The sequence below is a fragment of the Leucoraja erinacea genome, chromosome 9 (assembly GCF_028641065.1).
Source record: "Leucoraja erinacea ecotype New England chromosome 9, Leri_hhj_1, whole genome shotgun sequence".
Lineage (NCBI taxonomy): Eukaryota > Metazoa > Chordata > Chondrichthyes > Rajiformes > Rajidae > Leucoraja > Leucoraja erinaceus.
The window spans coordinates 62,123,515-62,146,479 of NC_073385.1; the positions used below are offsets into that span (position 1 = coordinate 62,123,515).

Consider the following 22,965-nt stretch of genomic DNA (forward strand, 5'->3'; position numbering starts at 1 on the left):
TCTTTCCTTATATGACAGTCCCGCCATCCCAGGAATCAATCTCGTGAACCTACTCTGCACTGCCTCAATCACAAGGATGTCCTTCCTCAAATTAGGAGACCAAAACTGTACACAATACTCCAGATGTGGTCTCACCAGAGCCCTATACAACTGCAGAAGAACCTCTCTACTCCTATACTGAAATCCTCTTGTTATGAAGGCCAACATTCCATTAGCTTTTAAGAGGGAACTGCAGATGCTGGAGAATCGAAGGTTACACAGAAAAGCTGGAGAAACTCAGGGTGCAGCAGCATCTATGGAGCGAAGGAAATAGGCAACGTTTCGGGCCGAAACCCTTCTTCAGACTGATCGGGGGTGGGGGTAGGTGGGGACAAGAAAGGGAAAAGGAGGAGTAGCCAGAAGGCTGGAGGGTGGGAGGAGACAGCAGGGGGGCTGAGGAAGGGGAGGAGACAGCAAGGACTAACAAAATTGGGAGAATTCGATGTTCATGCCCCGGGGGTGTAGACTCCCCAAACGGAATATGAGGTGCTGTTCCTCCAATTTCCGGTGCTGCTCGCTGTGGCCATGGAGGAGACCCAGGACAGAGAGGTCGGAGGCGGAGTGGGAGGGGGAGTTGAAGTGCTGAGCCACCGGGAGGTCAGCTTGGTTATTGCGGACCGAGCGGAGGTGTTCGGCGAAACGATCGCCCAACCTCCGCTTCGCATTAGCTTTCTTCACTTACCATCGAGCCATTCGCAGTGTGTAGACACATGATAAGGGAATAACGTTCAGTTCAAGGTAAAGCCAGTAAAGTCCAATCAAAGATAGTGCGAGAGTCACCAATGAGGTTGATAGTAGTTCAGCACTGCTCTCTGGTTGTGGTAGGGTGGTTCAGTTGCCTGATAACAGCTGGGAAGAAACTGTCCCTGAATCTGGAGCGGTGTGCAGGGACGGAACCAATGGTGGGGACGCGGCGCTAATGGTCTGGGATGTCATGGGACAAGGCCCTGTCCAACTAGTGTAGGCGGGATGGTAGGTTCTGTACCTGAGCACCAGGTGGCGCTACTTTACACCCTCCCACCGGTGCCATGTCAACTTCACCCTCCCTCCTCTGGCTCACTCACTCACTCACCAATAATCTTAATGACGTTCGGGTGGTCGAATTCCTTCATGCAGGCGGCCTCTCGCAAGAACTCCTCGTTGTCCCCAGTTGCACTGATTTCAGCTGCGTGGGAGAGGGAGGAAGGAAGAGATGTGAGACACACATTTTGTCAGACCTGCTCCATCTTTCACAATGCCCTCCCTCTGCCCGCCTTGGTTCGTCATCTCTCAATATCCTCCTTGAACAAACACGTCCAATTTCAGATGTGAAAAGTTTGATTGCTCCACCATGTCTACAGAGAGTGCTCCCAATGTTACGCAACAGCCAAGTGGGGATTCATCGATGCTCAATGTGGTGTGGATGTACAAATGGATCGACTGTAATCATGTATTGTTTTTCTGCTGTCTGGTTAGCATGCAACAAAAAGCTTTTCACTGTACCTCTGTACGCGTGACAATAAACTAAACTGATCTGAAGTCTTTAAGTGGGGGAAGGCCGATTGTAATATGATGATACAGGACCTGGAAGAGAACTGCGAGCAACTACTTGTAAATAAGTCTACAAGCATTCAGTGAGAACTGCTCACATAGAGTCAGTATGTTCAATTAAGGGTGAAAGATAAGGCCTATGAGTCCAAGGTACGTTGCATGTCATGAATGTTGGACAAGGGTTGACAAGAGTGAAAATGGGTGCCTCTGTCAGATGTAGAGATCTAAAAATAGGAAAAGATATAGAATGTTGGGGGGGGAGGGGTAATTAAGGAAATGGATGACAAAGATGGGGTGCAAACCTATGCTGGGTGGAATATTAAGGAAAATCCCAAGACATTTCATAACTTTCTTAAGGATAAGAGAGTAAAAAGAGTAGGGTGAGGGATTAAAGTAACAACCTGCACATGACGCCAGAGAGGGTAAATGTGAGATCTTAAATAAATACTTGCCATCTGCATTGACAGAGAACATAGAAAAGTGCAGACACAAAATGCTGGAGTAACTTAGCGGGTCAGGCAGCATTGTCGGAGAAAATGGGTAACGTTTCGGGTCGGGACCCTTCTACAGACTGATTGTAGTAGGGAGAGCAGGAAATAAAACTGGAAGGCAGCGAAGACAAAGCAGGACAAACCAGGGGCCGGCAAAAGATGTATTCAGGTGACGACAACTGTGCCTCTGATAATTAACATGACTTGATTTCATCGGAAATGGCCAGCGAGCGAAATATAGGGGAAAAAAGAATGAATATGAAATGGCTTGAAGTTGTGTGAAGAAACTTGGGTCATTATTTTAAAGACAACTTTAAATATCTTTGGAGAAGAGCCTCCTTTGTAAATCACCATCTGCAGTTCATTGTTTCGGCATTTAAGCATCTTTAGATTGTCAGAGCGTGAACATATTATATTGGCACTTTACAACATCCGCAGCCATTGAAGATTACTTTGGGAGGTCATAAGATCGTAAGGAATGGAATTAGGCCATTTGGCCCATCAAGTCTACTCCAACATTCAATCATGGCTGATCTATCTCTCCCTCCTAGAATAGAATAGAATAGTTTCTTTATTGTCATTGTAACATGAACCATGTACAACAAAATTAAAAAATGTCAGCCAGTCAGTGCACCATTCAAACATTTCTAAAAGCTAACGATACATACAAGGTAAAATATTAAAAAAGATAAACAACTAAAATAAATATCATTAAAATAGCACGCATAAACACCCAACCCTCCATCCTTCTGTCGATTTCACAGTGTACCACAGTCCCTTAGTATGTATCGCCCCTGCTTTCCTTGGTGGTTACATATAGTGCCTTTATAGCAGTGGGGTAAAAACTGTTTTTAAGTCTGTTTGTCCTTGTCCTTGTAGATCTGTACCGTCTGCCTGACGGCAACAGTTCAAACAGGGAGTGTCCGGGGTGGGAAATGTTCTTTATAACGTGAAGGTACGTGAAGGGAATGGAGGGTTATGGTATGAGTGCAGGCAGGTGGGACTAAGGGAAAAAAAAGTTGTTCGGCACGGACTTGTAGGGCCGAGATGGCCTGTTTCCGTGCTGTAATTGTTATATGGTTATATAATACTCTGGAATTTTTTGATGCAGCGGGAACTGTGTAAGTCCTCCAAGGTAAGGAGAGGGCAGCCGACACTCCTCTGGGCATTGTCAATGGCCCTCTGGAGCGCTTTCCTCTGAGCCGCTGTGCAGCTGGTGTACCAAACGCATACACAGTATGTTAGTATGCTCTCAATGGAGCGCCGATAAAAGGACAGCAGCAGTCTCTGATTGATGTTATTCTTCCTGAGCACCCTCAGGAAGTGCAGTCTCTGCTGGACCTTTTTCAGCAGTGCAGAGGTGTTCACGCTCCACGTCAGGTCCTCCTCAATATGGATTCCCAGGAAGCGGAAATCCGCCTCCTAACCCTATTCTCCAGCTTTTCCCAATAACCCATACTAATCAAGAATCTATCTATCTCTGCCTTTAAAATATCCACTGACTTGGCCTCCACAGCCTTCTGTGGCAACAAAATCCACAGATTCACCATCCTCTGACTAAATACATTTCTCCTCATCTCCTTCGTAAAAGAACATCCTTTAATTCTAAGGCTATGCCCTCTTTGTCCTAGACTCTCCCACTAGTGGAAACGACCTCTCCACATCCACTCTATCCACCCCTTTCACCATTCTGTACGCTTCAATGAGGTCCCCCATCATGCTTCTAAACTCCAACGAGTACAGGCCCAGTGCCGACAAACGCTCATCATAGGTTAATCCACACATTCCTGGGATCATTCTTGTAAACCTCCCCTGGACCCTCTCCAGAGCCAGCACATCCTCATATATGGTGCCCAAAATTGCTCACAATATTCCAAATGCTGCCTTACCAGCGCCTTATAGAGCATTAACATTACATCCCTGTTTTTGTATACAATCCCTCTTGAAATAAATGCTGGCATTGAGCTTGCTTTCTTTATTACCAATTTGACTTGCAGATTAACATTTTGGGAATCCTGCACCAGCACTCCCAAGTCACTTTGCACCTCCGATTTCTGGATTCTCTCCCCATTTAGAAAATAGTCTACTCCTTTATTCCTACAACCAAAATGCATGACTCCACACTTTGCTGCACGATATTCCATCTGCCACTTCTCTGCCCTCTCTCCCTCTGCAGAGTCCCTACTTTCTCTACACTACCTGCACCTCCACCCATTTCCGTATCATCCTCAAACTTTGCCACAAAGCCTTCAATCCCCTCGTCTAAAATCATTAATATAGTAAGGGGGATAGCAGCCTTGGAGGGGCCACATGGCCTGTCCCCTGGGATTGGGAGTTAAGGTGTGGTTAGGTCACTAAAATGGAGGTCAATCACACCTGCACAGTTCGACCAATCACATCGACACAGAGGTCACCCAGAGGTCACGCCCCCACCCCAGTCTAATCCCGTCACCCGATGCTGGTCAGTTGCTCCACTCACCTTTCAGCATCTTCACGGCCAACTTCTGTGTGGACCCATCCTCCATCTTTAAATACGCCTCCTTGACAGAGCCAAACTCCCCTGGAAATTAAAACAACATCAACTTCAGGGCAGCATGGTGGTGCAGCGGGTAGTGCTGCTGCTTTCCAGCGCCAGAGACCAGGCTTCCATGCCAGAGACCTGACCATGGGTGCTGTCTGTACGGAGTTTGCACGTTCTCCCTGTGACCTGCGTGGGTTTTTTCTGGCTGCTCCGGTTTCCCCCCACACTCCAAAGACGCGCAGGTTTGTAGGTTAATTGGCTTCGGTAAAATTGTAAATTGACCCTAGTGTGTAGGATAGTGGTAGCGTACGGGGTGGTCGCAGGTCGGCGCGCAGTCAGTGGGCCAAGCGGACTGTTTCCATGCTGTGCCTCTAAAGTCTAAAGCAGAGAATGACAACATCGACAATTCTGCTGATGGCTGTCTAAGCCGTGTTCTCAATGGGGCCAGGTGGGTTTCTGAGGTTAGTTCCAAGGCCTGTAATGCCTAATATACTGTTCCAAACTTAAGCTACTGCTGGAACAAGAAGCAAGAAGGTAACACTACAAATGTATAACACTTTGGTGAGTCTATACTTGAATTATCTTGTACAATTTTGGTCGCCACACTATATGGAGGATGTAGTTGCACTGTGGAGGGTGCTGGGGAGATTCACCAAGATGTTGCCTCGGATGGAACGTCTTTCATGATTCTGGATCAAGCCAAAGAACTCAGCCCCCAATTAAGTGCCTTTAAAGTGGTCCTGTCTTTAAGTAGCCAATTATTTTCCATAGGTAACAGTAAGATTTTAACCCGGATCTCTTATGATGTTAGGTTGGTGACAAATATTGACAATAACTGAGGAAGGCCCTGATGAACTTTAGACGTGAAGATTTCTGTTATCCGAACAATGCTTAATCAATGCTGGGTCAAAAACAATAAGAATTTCCAACAAGACAGCGTCAACTCAATGCTGCGCTGCTGGGAGAATCAATCTTCCACCTCAATGCTGTGCTGAGGGAGAGAGAATCATTCTGGCACAGAAGCAGGCATGCCATGTGTCTACAGAGCCATCCGCCAGTGTTAGATTATCTGTTCGAGTCTGCAGCGGGGAGCTGCGCTCACAACCTTCTGACTCAGAAGGAGTAGCATCTGTTAAAAGCATTGCTCATTCCGAGTGCGAACTGCATTAAGGCAAAACACAGAGTTACTGAGCGAGGGGAGAAGGAAAAGAAAAAGACTGAAGAAAGCAACTGAACTACACTGTAGATGAAAATCAAATGAAAACTGCAGATGCTGGAAGTCTGAAAGATAAACAGAAATTCTGGGAATACTCCATGTACCATCGCAACGTTTAAGAAACATTTAGATAGGCACGTGGATAGGACAGGTTCAGAGGGATATGGGCCAAACGCAGGCAGGTGGGACTAGTGTGGATGGGACATGTTGATCGGTGTGGGCAAGTTGGGCCGAAGGGCCTGTATCACTCTATGACTCAACATGTCATTCACTATCTGTGGAGAGAGAACAATGTTTCAGAAATATTAACTCTGTTTCTCCTTCCACAGATGCTGCCCAACCCACTGAGAATTGCCAGGATTTTCTGTTTTTTTGTTTCACATCACTTTACTGAAAACAGTTGTGATCATTATTTATTTCTCATGACTTGTAAACCGGATCGCTTCTGCAGACACTGTTATATTGTCAGGTCTGACATCAGTCACACCCACCACACCACCATGATCTCTCCAGTCGTTCCCAGTGGTGTAATAATGGTGTTACCATGGTCCTTGTGTCAGGTCTCATTTTAGTTTTGCTAACAGCATCATACAGCAGGGGGGGGCAAGATGGAGCAGCGGTAGAGTTGCTGCCTTGCAGCGCCTGAGACCCGGGTTCGATCCCGACTACGGGTGCTGTCTGTACAGAATCTGTATATTCTCCACGTGACTGCGTGGGTTTTCTCCAAGATCTCCGGTTCCCGCCCACACTCCAAAGACATACAGGTTTGTAGGCTAATTGACTGATAAAAGTGGAAATTGTAAATTGTCCATAGTGTTAATGTGCAGGGATCGTTGGTCGACGCGAAGTCGATGGGCCGAAGGGCCTGTTTCCGCGCTGTATCTCTAAACTAAACTAAAACTAAACTATACTTTGTCTCACAAATTTTCTGCTGTGTTTTTGTGTGTTTCCACGTCTTAAAGAAGAAATTAAAGGAATATCATCCAGTGGTTCCCCTCCCTTATACCAGTAAATATTAGATAAGCAAGAGCAGCCACAAAAAGCCCAGAAGGATAGATATCACTAAGCCCCATTGTTTACTGACCTCGTCCCAGTGTCCGACCCAGTTCAATCTGCTTCTCATGGATGAAAATATCTTCCAACTTCTGCTTCAAAGCGTCGCTAATTCCCAAAGTGTCAACTGCATTCAAACAACAACAACACAGAATTACAAGGGTAGAAAGGAATTACAGATGTTAATTTACACCGAAGACAGACACAAAATGCTGGAGCAACTCAGCGGGACAGGCAGCATCTCTGGAGAGAAGGAATGGGTGACGTTTCGGGTGGAGACCCTTCTTCGGACTGGGTGAATTCAGAATCACTGGGTGTGGGGCTGCAGACAACCACAAGCTGTGGAGCCAAACATCAAGGGTCAGTAAGTTACTGAAGGGGATTCTGAGAGATTGGATCTACCTGCATTTGGAAAAACAGGAACGGATTAAAGATAGTCAGCATGACGTTGTGTGTGAGAAATCGGGGCGGTAGACACGGTCTACATGGTCTTTAGCAAGGCTTTTGACAAGGTCCCACATGGTAGACTGACCCCATGTTAGATCACATGGGACCCAGGGTGAGTTAGGCAGTTGGATAAAAAATTGATGGTTTAGGTTTGGATATATTATTGTCGTGTATACTGAGGTATGGTGACAAGTTTGTTTTGAACGCTCTCCAAACAGATCAGATACATTGTACATAAACACAATCAAGTCAAACTCAAATTCAATAAATAGAGCAAAGGGGAAGATACTTATTACAGGAGTTAGTTCGCAACATTGTAGCACATCAGTTCCTCAGACTAAGCCAATGAGGTAGAAGTGAATCGGACAGTAACTTAGCTTATGGAAGGACCATTTAGAAGCCTGATAACAAGGGGAAAGAAGCTGATCCCGAATGTGGTAGTGCACACTTTGAAACTTCTGTACTTCCTGCTGGATGGGATCAGGGAGAAGAAGGAATGGCCGGGGTGGGACAGGTCTTTGTTGGCCGCTTCTCCAAGGCAGAGAGAATCGTAGACGGAGAACATCTACAGCTCTCCGCTATTTCTTGGGGTCTTGTGCAGAGCTGTTCCCAAACCAAGCTGGAAAGCAACACGAAAGTATGCTTTCAAAGATGCATCTGTGGAAGTTTGTAAGAGTTAATGGCAACATGCCAGATGTCCTCAGTCTCGTAAGGAAGTAGAGACATTGATGTGCCTTCTTGGTTGTTGCATCAATGTGGTTGGTCCATGACAGATCATTGGTAATATTCACGCCAGGGAACTTGAATCACTGTAGAGGGTGATGGTGGTGGGTTGGTTTAGTGTTTGAAGGCCTGTGAGCCATGGTGTGCTACAGGGGTTTGTTTAAATTATCCAGATGAGAATATAGTTGGCTTAGTACGTTTACAGATTAGTTTAGTTTAGAGATACAGCGTAGAAACAGGCCCTTCGGTCCACTGAGTCCGCACTGACCAGTGATCCCCTCACATTAACACTACCCTACACACACTATGGGCAATTTTACATTTATAGCCAAGCCAATTAACCTACAAACCTGTACGTCTTTGGAGTGTTGGAGGAAACCGAAGATCTCGGAGAAAACCCACACAAACTCCTTACAGACAAGCACCCATAGTCAGGATCAAATACGGGTCACTGGCGCAGTAAGGCAGTAGCTCTCCCGCTGCACCACCATGCCGCCCTGAGAGATGAGACCGAAGATGGTACTGTGGTGGCCAATGAAGAAGGTTGTCTAATGTTACAAAAAGATCTAGATCATCTGAGAAAGGCAGGTTGGTGAATGAGGCATATGGCACTCTTGTCTTCATTGGAGAGGGCACTGACTACAAAAGCTGGGACATCATGTTACAGCTGTGTAGGGCGACTCTAGTGAGAATACTCCACGACCATTGAGTGCTGTTCTGGTCACCGTGACTAAGCATGAGGGGTGCACAAAAGATCTATAAGGATAGACACAAAATACTGGAGTAACAGTGGGCCAGGCAGCATCTCTGGAGAGAAGGAATGGGTGACGTTTTGGGTTCAGACTTGACCCGAAATGTCACCCATTCCTTCTCGCCTGTTACTCCAGCATTTGTGTCTATTTTCGGTTTAAACCAGCATCTGCAGTTCCTTCTTACACAGATTCATAAGGATGTTGCTGTGATTGGTGGGCTTGAGTTATGGGGAGAGGCTGGATCGGCTGCAATTATTTTTGCTGGAATGAAGGCGACTGAGAGGTGACCTTAGTGAGTTTTATAAATTCATGAGAGGGGCATAGATAGAGTGAAGGGTTCCTGTCTTTTTCCCAGGGTAGGAGACTCTAAAACCAGAGGGCATAGATTTAAGGTGAGACGTGACAGATTTAAAGGGGACTTGAGAGGCAGGTTTGTCACACAGAGAATGGCAGTACATGGAAACAGCAGCCAAAGTGAGTAGGTACACAAAAATGCTGGAGAAACTCAGCGGGTGCAGCAGCATCTATGGAGCGAACAAAAGATTTCCTTCGCTCCATAGATGCTGCTGCACCCGCTGAGTTTCTCCAGCATTTTTGTGTACCTTCGATTTTCTAGCATCTGCAGTTCCTTCTTAAACAAAAGCCAAAGAGAGTAGTAAGGTAGGCACTATTATAACATTCAAAAAATATTCGGACGGTTTCATGGATAGGAAAGATGTTACAGATATGGGCCAAATGCAGGCCAATGGGACTAGCTCAGTCCCATTTTGAGCTAGTCTCTGTGTTGTACATCCCTGTGACTCTATGACTAAAACAACTAGTTTGCCAGGGTTGAGTGAGGAAGTGCGAGAGGAATTATTATTTTTATCTTGTTGCTTGTTAACTGAGAGCAGTTTTCACCAGCACAGGGGTGATTAACACTGAAATAAACGTCTAAAAATATCAAACAGCTACAACTCACCTCCATCTAAAGTTAGACTCTTTAGTAATGCATTGTTACCGTCACCTCGATCAAACTTTCCGCTATATGTCAGTGGATTATCACAAGCTTAAGCCGTATTGGCTTCAACAGCGCTAGAATCAATGGCTCTGATGCTGAATAAAATTCTCTGGCGTAAACACAATAGATATTGCCTGCTCCAGCTTGGTGTTGCTTTCACAATATGATTAACACAACGAGCGGATGGTGCGGTCTTTGTACTTCACACCGAGGGAAGAGAGTGTGTGGAACAGGCTGCCACAGTCAGCGGGGGTGGATTACGTCAGCAGGTTTAAGACAGAGGCTGGATTCACACCCGAGAAAATGGGAGAGATATAAATGGTGGATGAAAATTGCAGTCAGCAAAGTGTGTAGAGGTGTGTTTAACACGCCCCCTCCACCGTGTGTGTGTGTGTGTGTGTTCTTTCCACTCAGCCACCAAAATAATGTCACGGACCTGGTTCACATCTGCATTTCATTAAGAAATAAACGTTCAGTAATCATACATTGAGGCACCCTAGTCAACTCTTCAATTAGTCCCTCACCTGCTTTTTCCCAACAGCACTACAATATTCTCCTAATGAAGTAGTTATTCGATTCCTATTCAACATTCATCGCTATCATTCTTTCAGCTCCACGTCATGTTGACGAGTAAGAAGACTTCTTCTTGTCTTTCACTAAAGTCCATTGGTCACTGATTCCTCCAAACTACAATTATCTGATATCCTTCGTTCATCTCTGGATTCTTGTCTACTGTTGTCTGCCATGTTTAATTTTTTGAAAGCTACCTTGAAAAGACTAGGCTTGTATTCACTGGAGTTTAGAAGGATGAGGGGTTATCTTATAGAAACATGTAAAATTATAAAAGGACTGGACAAGCTAGATGCAGGGAAAATGTTCCCAATGTTGGGCAAGGCCAGAACCAGGGGCCACAGTCTTAGAATAAAGGGGAGGTCATTTAAGACTGAGGTGAGAAAAAAAAAATTCACCCAGAGAGTTGTAAATTTGTGGAATTCCCTGCCACAGAGGGCAGTGGAGGCCAAATCACGGGATGGATTTAAGAGAGAGTTGGATAGAGCTCTAGGGGCTAGAGGAATCAAGGGATAAGTGGAGAAGGCAGGCACGGGTTATTGATTTGGGACGATCAGTCATGATCGCAATAAATGGCGGTGCTGGCTCGAAGGGCTGAATGGCCTCCTCCTGCGCCTATTTTCTATGTTTCTATGTTTCAACTCAGAGAATGGCTTGATGCATGAATGGAATTCTAAGAATTGAATGTTGCACAGGGTATGACTTTGATACATTGCTGTATCAAACACTGTTGGTTAGCTTGAGAATGGCAGGCTCAATAACGGATGTTCTGTTGTTATCTCCGCCTGATCTGAGAGGCAGTATGTGCAACAACACGGTTAGAACCCACCTACACTGTACAGGTGAGGATACGATGGTGTATCTTAAGACCTGGTAGTTTATTTATAAATTTAGGCAATCCAGGAAGATCAGGTCCTGGGATACCAGTGAGTGGATCATGGGGCCTCTGTGTGTGTGGTGTTGTCCCAGTAGACCAAGATTGTTCTGGTGGAGCAAGAACCCAAGGATTACATCTCAGGTGGGAAAGTGGTAGATGGATCTGTGCAAAGACGAATGATGAGAAAGTGAGAAATTAAGGCACAGTTTACGGAAGGGAAGAGAAGGGAAGAGGGAAGGGAAGGGAAGAGAAGGGAAGAGAAGAGAAGGGAAGAGGAGGGGAGGAGGAGGAGGAGAAGAGAAGAGGAGAAGGGAAGAGAAGAGAGAAGAGAGAAAAGAGAGAAGAGAAAGAAGAGAGGGGAAGGGAAGAGGAGGGAAGAGGAAGAGAATGGAGAAAAGAGAGGGGAAGAGAAGAGAAGGGAGAAAAGGGAGAAGGAGAAGAGGTCAAGGTGCAAGACAGCATGAGGACAGATGCAAGGTCAATGACTGATAAACTTTGAGTGTGATATTTTTAGTGTACCAATTATAGGTTTATTAGATATTTGTTATTGAGAATTATGTTCACTATATACTGCCCCACTGTGTGTTCCAAATGATGGAGATAGTTGTGTTAAAGCAACAGTTAGAGTGAAAGACAGCAGACAAACATACCGAGACCCAACAAGAGCAGAGGTAGTTGCCAGAATCAATGTTAACTGAAACAGATACTTCTATGATGTTAAATCAATTTTTGGAATGACATTTTCTCTTGCCCTGGACACCCAAAATAAAGGAGCCAACGGAGGCACATTTGGATGTCAGAGGGAGGGTGGAAAGGTAGGCTGAGATTCTGCGAAAATTAACATTGTAGCCGGACCGGGAGATAAGAGGGGAAGTTTAGTTTAGGTCGTTGCAAGCTATCTAGTCAGTGGAAAGACAATACATGATTACAATCGAGCCATTTGCAGTGTACAGATACATGATAAGGGAATAACGTTTAGTGCAAGGTAAAGCCAGTAAAGTTCAATCAAGGATAGTCCGAGGGTCACCAAAGAGGTAGATGGTAGTTCAGGACTGCTCTCTGGTTGTGGTAGGATGATTCAGTTGCCTGATAACAGATGGGAAGAAACTGTCCCTGAATCTGGAGGTGTGCATTTTCCCACTTCTAAATCTTTTGCCCGATGGGCGAGGGGAGGAGAGGGAGTGGCCAGGATGTGACTCCTCCTTGATTATGCTGCTGGCCTTGCCGAGGCAGCGTGAGGTGTAAATGGAGTCAATGGAAGGGAGGTTGGTTTGTGTGATGGTCTGGGCTGCGTCCACAATTTGCTGCAAAGTGTAGAAGTGGTGATCTAAGAGAGCAGCAGGCCGGAGGAGGTAAGAGGCATGATATGCACAAAGCGGACATTAGTTTGAATAAAGACTCATCACGAACTCGAAGATAGAAACAAAATGCTGGAGTAACTCAACGGGACAGGCGGCATCTCTGGAGAGAAGGAATGGGTGATGTTTCGGGCTGAGACCCTTCTTCAGACTCTTCATCATGAACTCCTCAGGGAGTTTCAGAGCTGCGACAGTGGTTCAGAAATATCCTTTCAGTCCAGAACTACCCTAGATGTTAGGAAATGTTGACCACAGAGGCGACACGTGACACTACTTAGGATGGTGACTGAAAATCCGGTTTGACAACACATTTTCTGACATTCAATGTCATAAAGGTAGCAGGTCACCTGAGGGACAAATTGTTGGGAGAATAACATAAGGTGGGTGATTGGAGGAACTGACAGAGACACAGATGCCAACAGACCAAAGAAAGGAGAGATACCTGCTGGCAAAGCTGTTGGTACATAAACATAAAGTTATATTTGGTTGGCTCAAAGTGACTCCCAGAGGTGACAGAAGTGTAGGAGAGGAGAATGTGGAAGTGACTGGGATCTTCCATGACCAGGATTAAAGTTTTTTTTTAAAGGGGAAGATTGTGAAGGGCAGCACGGAGGTGCAGTGGTAGAGTTGCTGCCTTACAGCGCCAGAGACGCAGGTTCGATCCTGACTACGGGTGCTTGTCTGTACGGAGTTTATACGTTCTCCCTGTGACCTGCACGGGTTTTCGCTGGTTTCCTCCCACACTCCAAAGCCGTCCAGGTTTGTAGGTTAATTGGCTTCAGTATAATTGTAAATTGTCCCCAGTGTGCGTAGGATAGCGTTAGTGTGCGGGGATCGCTGGTCGGCGCAGACTGGGTGGGAGGAAAGGCCTGTTTCCGCGCTGTATCTCTAAACTAAACTGTGGCAGCAAAGAATCAAAAAGCCATCCAACTCACGTACATGTAGCCTCAATGCGCATTGATCCTCTACGGTTGTAGCTGCGTCCTGCCCTGTACTGCACCACCTGGCCCACTCCATTGGATGCAGCGGCTGGAGCAAAGGCAGGTCTGTGGGGGGAATGACTTGAACAATTAGCACCAGTCACAAAACAATGCAGCACACTGAATGGTGTGCATCTCTGAGTCACTGAGTCACGCCAGCAATAACCATTCACTGCCTAGACTATCTCATTTCTCCTCTTCGAACATGTCTGCAGCACACGGGACTGCAGGTGCTGGAGACTGGAGCAAAGAGCAGGTCAAGTCAAGTCAAGATAGTTTATTGTCATGTGCCCCTGATAGGACAATTAAATTCTTGCTTTGCTTCAGCACAACAGAACATAGTAGGCATTGACTACAAAACACATGAATAAATAAACTGATAAAGTGCAAATAACAGATAATGGGTTATTAATGTTCATTGTTTTGTCCGAGCCAGGTTTAATAGCCTGATGGCTGTGGGGAAGTAGCTATTCCTGAACCTGGTTGTTGCAGTCTTCAGGCTCCTGTACCTTCTACCTCAAGGTAGCAGAGAGATGAGTGTGTGGCCAGGATGGTGTGGGTGGTGTTACTAGAGTTACTGAGTTACTGGTGAAATTCAGCGGGTCAGGTAGTCTGTGGATGGACAGGGACAGCCAACATTGCGTGGTGAGGTTGGGTTTGGTGCAGAGCCGGGAGAGCTGTGCATTTGGATGGGGTGAGTGTGGAGCTGGTGAGGGGGGAGTGGAGAAGTCAAGGTGGTTGCAATTATGGCAGCACTTAGAAAATAAAAGATCAAGAGAGGGTAGAAGGCCAGAGGGCGGTGTCCAAGACAAAGAGGAGTGGTGGAGGTGGTAGAAAGGGCCATCAGTGGAGGGGGTAGTGATGGGGGGTGGGGGATGAGCATTCCTTGCCAAACAAATAAACACAGAGGAGTCAAGGGTGTTTCATTCCAAAAACGGAATAATGAAACTCTTACTTGCAGTAGCACAACAGATGTGGAAACATAAACCCATAATAAAGAACAACAAAAAGTTCAGTATATATTTCACACACAGATATACATATATACACACACACACACACACACACACACACACACACACACACACACACACACACACATATATATACACACACCCATATACACACACACACACAAACACACACACACACACACATATATATACACACACACACACATATATACACACACACACACACACACACACACACATATACACACACCCACACACACACACACACACACACACGCATATATATATATATATACACACACACACACACACACACACACACACACACATAGCACAATGGGCTAAGAGTTCGGCTGGCGACCCGGAGGGTAGCCGGTTCAAATCCCGCTTGGAGTGCATACTGTCGTTGTGTCCTTGGGCAAGACACTTCACCCACCTTTGCCTGTAATGGAATGTTACGGCGGCAGGCGCGGGCACACCGCGACGCCCTGTGTCTCCCTTTCAAGGGAGATGCTAAAAATGCATTTCGTTGTCTCTGTACTGTACACTGACAATGACAATAAATTGAATCATTTCATTTTCATCATCATATATACACACACCCATATACACACACACTCACACATATATATACACACACCCATATATATACACACACACACATATAAACACACACACACACACACATATACACACACACACACATATACACATACACACACATGATTTGAGGTTGGTTGGACAAAGGCCAGAGATGAAGAGACAAAAGGTATGTGATCAGGATAGAAGAGGTGGGAATTGTGAAGGAATATGTGGAAGTGGACAGGAGTAGGGGGAAAGGGAAAATTGGGTGCAAATCAATGGAGCACAGGTTCAGGGAAGACAAGGGTGAAGAAAGGGGGTGTAGAGAATGGGGCAGGATTGTCTAATGGTTAACAACCTAATAATGGAGAATTCAATGTTCACCCTGTTAGGTTGCAAGCTGCCCAAGTGGAATATGAGGCGCTGTTCCTCCAGTTTGCATGTGGCCTCACTCTGTCAATGGAGGAGGCCCAATACAGAGTGGGAATGGGAAGAGGAGATAAAATGGTTCGAACAAGAGGGCAAAGGTTTATGGCGAGAGGAGAAAGATTTAAAGGGGATCTGAGGGACAAGTTTTGTCATACAAAGGATGATTGCTACATGTAATGACCCTGCCAGAGGAAGTGGTAGATGTGGGTGTAATTACATTTAAGATGGATAGGGCAGGTTTGAAGAAGGATCTGAAGATGGCTGAAGATAGGTCTCGACCCAAAACGTCACCCATTCCTTCTCTCCAGAGATGCTACCTGTCCCACTGAGTTACTACAGCATTTTGTGTCTGTCTTAGGAGAGGCTTAGATGGATATGGGGCAAGCACAGGCAAATGTAATTAGTCTGAATACGCATGTTGGTTGGCATGGACTTTGGGTCTGTTTCCGTGCTGTATTACTCTGTGAATCTTAGATCGTAAAGCAGTTGATCGAGAGGAGGGTCAATTAAGTAGGTTTCAAGGAAGTTCTTCAAAGAAAGTACAGTAGATGAGCAGAGGAAATCCTAAGCCCAGGGCATCTCTGCCTGTGTTAGTACACTAAGGCCAAGCGATGGCCGCCCACTCACCCAAACTGCAGCTCCTTTTTCCTGATGTGGTAGACCACAAGCAGAACGCTGATTAGAGTTATGGCTGCACAGAGGATGCCGATGATCAAAGGCGCCCATGATATCCGTGGTCTTCGGCGGCCTGCAATGTACAAGTCACGAATGAATGAATGAATGAATACTTTATTGTCACATGTGACAAGTCCCAGTGAAATTATTTGTTTGCATGCCCAAGGTATGCAAATAGTCATTACATAAAGGGCGCTTTCAAAGTTACAAAGTATCCCGCGCCAGGTCCCCTTTAGTTCCCCCCCCCCCCCCCTCAAGACAGTCCCCCCATGCCAACTCTTCCATTGATCTTCCGCCCCCTCACGGTAGTCCCCCCATGCCGGGGCCTCCTTTGCTCTTCCCCCCGGCAGCGACGTCCTCACTGCCACATGGTCTGTCCCTGTCCGTCGTTTGGTTCCAAGCCCAGAAAAGGCAGAGCAGTCAGAGCTCAATAATGGGCAGGAGGGTAAAGTCTGGAGGGCGAGGGTGAGCGGCAGGGTGTGGGTGAGCCGCCTGCTCGTGCACGTTTGTGCCAACGCTCCTTCACATGGGAAGCATCCCCCGCTCTGGGAAAGAAGCAGATCTTTCACACGACCCCTCTCTCTCCCCCCCACCCCCACCCCTAGCTCGCTTCTGTTCACCGAGCGACGGCCACTGGTAGGTGTGTTCTGAGGGGGGGGGGGGGGGGGGTAAAGTCTATTAGAAAGCTGCAACAGATAGCATTGAAAACATAACACCATGATTTATAGTTAGAAGGATAATAACACCAGCAGTTAGTTCAACCTCTGGGTGTTAACACATTGGCGCACACATTGTTGTGCACCTTTACAGATGGTCACCAGGCTGTTGCAACTACTAGCGATTGTCATTATTCTTGAACCATCTACTGCAAACCTCAGTAGCCCCCGAACATAACTGAACAGCTACTATGCATTTGGAACTGAGAATAGGTCTTGGAGGGGGCGGGGGGGGGTTGCTGGGAAATAGACTTGTTGTGGTCAATATGACGATACGGGACGATACAATACAATACAACTTGATTTAGTTGGTCTGCCAACAGACAACGATACAGTTACAAGGTATTGAAAGCGTCATGTGCATTCTAATGAGAATGAAATTTAAGTGACCAGTTATCATAATCTTGCACAAACGTGAAACTAAATTATTAAAACCCAGGACGATGAATGTACAAAGATGGGGGAGGGGTCAGAAGATGGCGGGAGGGGGGGGGGCATCAGAAGATGGGCGGGGGGGAGGGGGGACACACTTCCAAAAGGTGCCAGATCATGGGCTTGGCATCAAGACTGGAGGTCATCGAGTACGAGGGTCGTGAGCAGCAAGGATAGAAATTAGGCAAAAATATCAGGACACGGGAGTAACGAGAGGTTGTTTTGTTGGGATGGGGACCTCACGGATTGATACTACGGCAACTGCTTTGCTTAATTTACAATCATGATGGGCTGGTGTTTGCGGGGTCAATTTCCAACCCTGCCGACGTCACTGTTGGTTTTACCTTGCACTGCACGTTATATGCTTATCATGTATCTATACACTGTAAATAGATCGATTGTCATCATGTATTGTCCTTCCACTGACTGGATAGCACACAACAACAGCTTTTCACTGTATCTCGGCACAGGTGATAATAAATTGAACTGAACTGAACTTAAGTTAAAGAGGTATTGGGGAGGAAGGAACTGCAGATGCTGGTTTACACCGAAGATGTAAACCAGCATTTGTTTGGTTGTTTTGTTGTTCCGCGAGCATTGCCATTTCATTTCACTGCACATCTCGTATGTGTATGTGACAAATAAACTTGACTTGACTTGACTTGAGATAGACATAAAGTGCTGGAGTAACTCAGCGGGACTGGCAGCATCCCTGGAGAGAAAAAACGGGTGACGTTTCGAGTCGAGATCCTTCTTCAGACCCGGGTCTCGACCCGACACGTCACCCGTTTTTTCTCTCCAGAGATGCTGCCAGCTGAGTTACTCTGGCAATTTGTGTCTGGCCTAAAGTTAAAGAGGGAATGGAAATGATTGGGAAGCTCTTCCAACAAACCAGACCAGACACAGGTGCTCTCCTCCTGTGCTGCACGATAAACATGGGAGGTGAGATGCTCACTCTCGGGGCTGTGTTGTCACAGTGCGATTCATTAGACCCCAGCCTTACTACTCACCCGCGAGAGATAGCTTCCTTTACCTTGCTCCTGACCTAATAGACGCGCTGGTGCACTCCATGGGCCGCGTCCGACTGCCGTCCGTGCACACACTCGAAACAAATCATTCTCGGAAGGATGGACAGAGGGCAAGATAGCTTGGGTCCCTGCTGCGACTGAGATCTCCTGCAAAGCAACACATCGCCTCACGTTATTCAAGGGAAAAGGTACAACGACGTCACCTACTACCGCAGCGTAAGCCTCACAAGTGTCTCGTAGGTTTGGAGTGGGACGGGCCGGGCCACGGCCAATGGGACCTGCTTGGATGGGACATCTTGGACGGCATGGATGAGTGGGGCCAAAAGGCCTGCTTCCATGCTCATTGGGAATAGGAGTGAAATAGAAACATAGAAACATAGAAAATAGGTGCAGGAGTAGGCCATTCGGCCCTTCGTGCCTGCACCGCCATTCAATATGATCATGGCTGATCATCCAACTCAGTATCCTGTACCTGCCTTCTCTCCATACCCCCTGATCCCTTTAGCCACAAGGGCCACATTAGGCCGAATTAGGCCATTCGGCCCATCTAGACTACTACGTCATTCAATCATGGCTGATCTATCACTCCCTCCTAACCCCATTCTCCTGCCTTCTCCCCATAACTTCTGACACCTGTATTAGTGCGGGTGATATTGGCCAGAAATGGTTCTGCATCGACTGAATGTATCACACACAAAGCTCATCTTATAATCACAATGACTGCCCAGCTCAAAGTATTTTAGTCTCCCTGGAGACCACTGGCATGATTCACAAAGCTCTGCAACTCTTTTCAGTTCTCAAAGGGCTTCTAATTCATGGCTGATGCTGCAATTAATTCAGCCGCTCTCTCTTAATCTTCTCCTGCCATGGGAAAACCGTTTAATCTAGGCTCGGTAATCGAGATGTAATCACCGCATGACAGAAGTACACAACATTTCTGACCGTCGCGTATCACAAGCAAGTTAGTCACTAAATGGGTGTGCAGTCCGAATGGGGAGGAGATCACGGTGGCGCAGCGGTAGAGTTGCTGCATTACAGCGCTTACAGCACCAGAGACCCGGGTTTGATCCCAACTACGGGTGCTAGTCTGTACGTTCTCCCCATGAGCCTGTGGGCTTTCTCATAGATCATCAGTTTCAATCCACACTCCAAAGATGTACAGGTTTGTGGGTGTTTAAGAAAGAACTACAGATGCTGGAAAAATCGAAGGTAAGACAAAAATGCTGGAGAAACTCAGCGCGTGCGACAGCATCTATAGAGCGAAGGAAATAGGCGACGTTTCAGGTCGGGTCGGGTCTGAAAAGGGTCTCGACCCGAAAGTCGCCTATTCCTTCGCTCCACAGACGCTGCCTCACCTTATGAGTTTCTCCAGCATTTTTGTCTACCTGCAGGTTTGTAGGTTATTTGGCTTGGTATAAATGTAAAAAAATTGGCCCTAGTGTCGGATAGTGTTAATATGCGGGCATCGCTGGTCGGCGCAGACTCGGTGGGCCTGTTTCCGCGCAGTATCTCTAAACTAAACTACAAATCACATCTCTGTCTTCAAAACTGGTGGATTTGGTGTTTTTAAATCTCATTTATTGTTGAATGCCAAGTAATGGTGCAACATAAATTACAGACTAGATCAGACGGGAGATAAGAGACACAGACAATTAGTGAAGACGGTCTAGGCTATTAAATGAGGACTGGATGGAAATGGAAATTACTGGTAGATCTAGATGAATGGATTGGAAACGGTACAGATTATACGTTAGTTTAAAAGAGAAAAGATAATTTAATTTCTTGGTCAATCATTTTATTTCGTAATGTCCCGGGAGAATGTGATAGGAAACAAACAGCCTACTGGTGCAGTTAGTGGAGCTGCTGCCTCACAGCTCAGGCAACCCAGGTTCAAGGCTGACCTTGAGTACTGTCTGTGTGGAGTTTGCACGTTCTCCCTCTAAAGAAGGGTCTTGGCCCTGAAACATCACCCATTCCTTCTCTCCAGAGATGCTGCCTGTCCCGCTGAGTTACTCCAGCTTCTTGTGTCTATCTCCCTCTGACCATGTTTACCCCGGGTGCTCCGGTTTAATAATAGAGGTCATAGACGTGTGGGTGGGTAGGTTAATTGCCCAGTGTGAATTACTCCATGTATGTAGGGTAAACCTGCACCTGGTGGCGCAGTGGTAGAGTTGCTGCCTTACAGCGGCGGAGACCCGGGTTCAATCCCGACCATGGGTGCTGTCTCCACGGAGTTTGTACTGTTTGTTCTCCCCGTGACCGCGTGGGTTTCTCCGTGATCGGTTTCCTCCCACACTCCATAGACGTACAGGTTTGCAGGTTAATTGGCTTGGCTTATGTGTAAATTGTCCCTAGTGTGTGTGTAGGATGGTGTTAATGTGCGGGGATCGCTGGTTGGTGCGGGTTCGGTAGGCCAATGGGTCTGTGTCCGCGCTGTATCTCTAAACTAAACTAAACTAAACTAAATGGCAGAATGTGTGGGAAGGGGAAATTAATAAGAAGGTGGGGAAAAAATGGGTCAGGGTGAGATTAGTATAAAAACCGATGCTTGATGCTTGACCTGTACTCAGTGGGCCCAATGGCTGCTTCCATGCTGAATCTTCCCACAACACTCCGACTCTATTAATTAAGGGTTATATTAACTAACGTTTATAAGACTGAGAAAGGATTTCAGAAACGTACAACATTCTCACTGACTTGACAGCCTACCTGTTCTTGATGTGTGTGGGTGTGTGTGTGTGTGTGTGTGTGTGTGTGTGTGTGGGGGGGGGGGGGGGGGGGGGAGGCTGTTTCAGTACCAGGGATCACAGATCTAAGGTTAAGGAATTGCAAGAAGTTGCAGAGTTGTGGCTGTAGCCCGGACTCCCCACCACTGACTGCACTGTCTCGGGAAAGCAGTCAACATAATCAAGGACCTTTCTCATCCCGATCATTCCCTCTTCTTCCTGCTCCCATCTAGCAGAAGATACAAAAGCTTGAATTATGTACCACCAGACTCATGATTAGCTTCTTCCCTCTATTATCAGACTTCTGAACAGTTCTTCCCGAAGGTAACGATCTTCCAACCTACCTCATTGTGGACGTTGGACTTTTTCTCTGGAACTGTAAATGCTACAATGCAGTAACACCATATTCCGCACTCTGGTATTTTTCTCTTTGCACTTCTACGTGGCTTGATTGTACCCATATACAGTATTATCTGATTTCATTGGAAAGCAAACATTTTCCCCTGTATCTCAGTATACGGGACACTAATAAACCGTTGCCACACCAGTACCAATAAGGAGTGATCCATCAATCAGTGAGATGTGGAGACATTATTGTTTCCCAGTCACGAGTGAACCTGTGGAATTCTCTCCCACTGAAAGCAGTTGAAGCCAAATCACTAACTGTGTGCTAGGAAGGAGTTAGATATTCTTCTGTGGCTTTGAAGGATCAATGGGTGTGCGTGGAGAAAGCTGGAACAGAATTGGAATGACCGGCTGTGAATGGCAGAGTAGGCTTGAAAGCCTGAATGACCTATTCCTGCCCTACTGTATGAGCACCAGGTTGAGCACAGAGAAAAATACCAGAGTGCAGAATATTGTATTACTGCATTGCAGCATTGCAGTTCCAGAGAAAAAGCCCCAACGTATGCAATGAGGTAGGTTCTAAGATCGGGCATACACTTTAGCTTAGGGAAGAACTGTTCAGACGTCTGAAAAATAGTGGGAAGAAGCCAATCATGAGTCTGGTGGTACATATTTCTTGATCTGTACAGCTGCATGCAGGGCACCCACTGGCCTCCTTATAAAACTGCATTCACAAATCAAATGCAGAATGGAGCAATTAATCGTCTAGCCCCTCAAATGCCTCCCAGAGCCTGTCATTTCCCCAAACGTTTAGCCCCACTCTGTCTGCATAGAAAATGCCACTACTAAATAAAAGAAACGACAAAACCACATTCCCTAACCATCTCCCCCGAGGAGAACTGCAATTTATTATTAATCTCAATGTTTGTTTGTCCACCCACACACAGAAATACTGTTTGGGAATCGGTCTATTTTTAGCAGCCTGGAAGGGAAACTTTCATCTCCTCAGACAGGGCAGATCTAACGTGCAGCCTTTCCTTTCACTGGATGCCTGAAGCAGTAGCTGTTCCAAAGAGGGGTGAGTTTTTTCTCACACTTGTGTCCTTTCTACGTACATGCCATTGATCCTTCTGCATGCGACGGTGCTTTTAAATAAGCAAGAGGAACAGCAATAAATCAGCCACCCCTCAGAAGGTTGTGGAAACCAAGCCAATGGATATTTTTAAGAGAGGGAGAGCGAGAGAGCGAGAGAGGGAGAGGGAGAGGGAGAGGGAGAGAGAGAGGGTTATCGGCAAGCCTGGGGAAGGTTAAAAATATCAGAAAGACAGGAAGCCTTGCAAATGACATCATTATATTGTTGGAGATTGGCGATAACCACTGATGGCTTTAAGGGCTTGTCCCACTTTCAAGACCTAATTCACGACCCTTTTTACTCGTGGACATTTTTCATCAGGCTATAAAAATGCCCCGACCTGCTTGATGCCACGAGTACCTACGACTA

At 46.4% G+C, this 22,965-nt stretch overlaps 1 protein-coding gene across 1 annotated transcript in view; it reads right to left on the bottom strand.

Moving 5' to 3' along the window:
- tyro3 (TYRO3 protein tyrosine kinase) overlaps nt 1-22,965 on the bottom strand; it is a 79,148-nt gene that overhangs the window by 16,997 nt on the left and 39,186 nt on the right. The window contains exons 9-14 of the mRNA XM_055640982.1: nt 18,399-18,540; nt 16,170-16,290; nt 13,517-13,623; nt 6,882-6,977; nt 4,540-4,620; nt 1,112-1,204 (exon numbers count right to left, since the gene is read on the bottom strand). Coding sequence (XP_055496957.1) covers nt 1,112-1,204; nt 4,540-4,620; nt 6,882-6,977; nt 13,517-13,623; nt 16,170-16,290; nt 18,399-18,540 — 640 coding nt within the window. The remainder of the gene's footprint in view (nt 1-1,111; nt 1,205-4,539; nt 4,621-6,881; nt 6,978-13,516; nt 13,624-16,169; nt 16,291-18,398; nt 18,541-22,965) is intronic.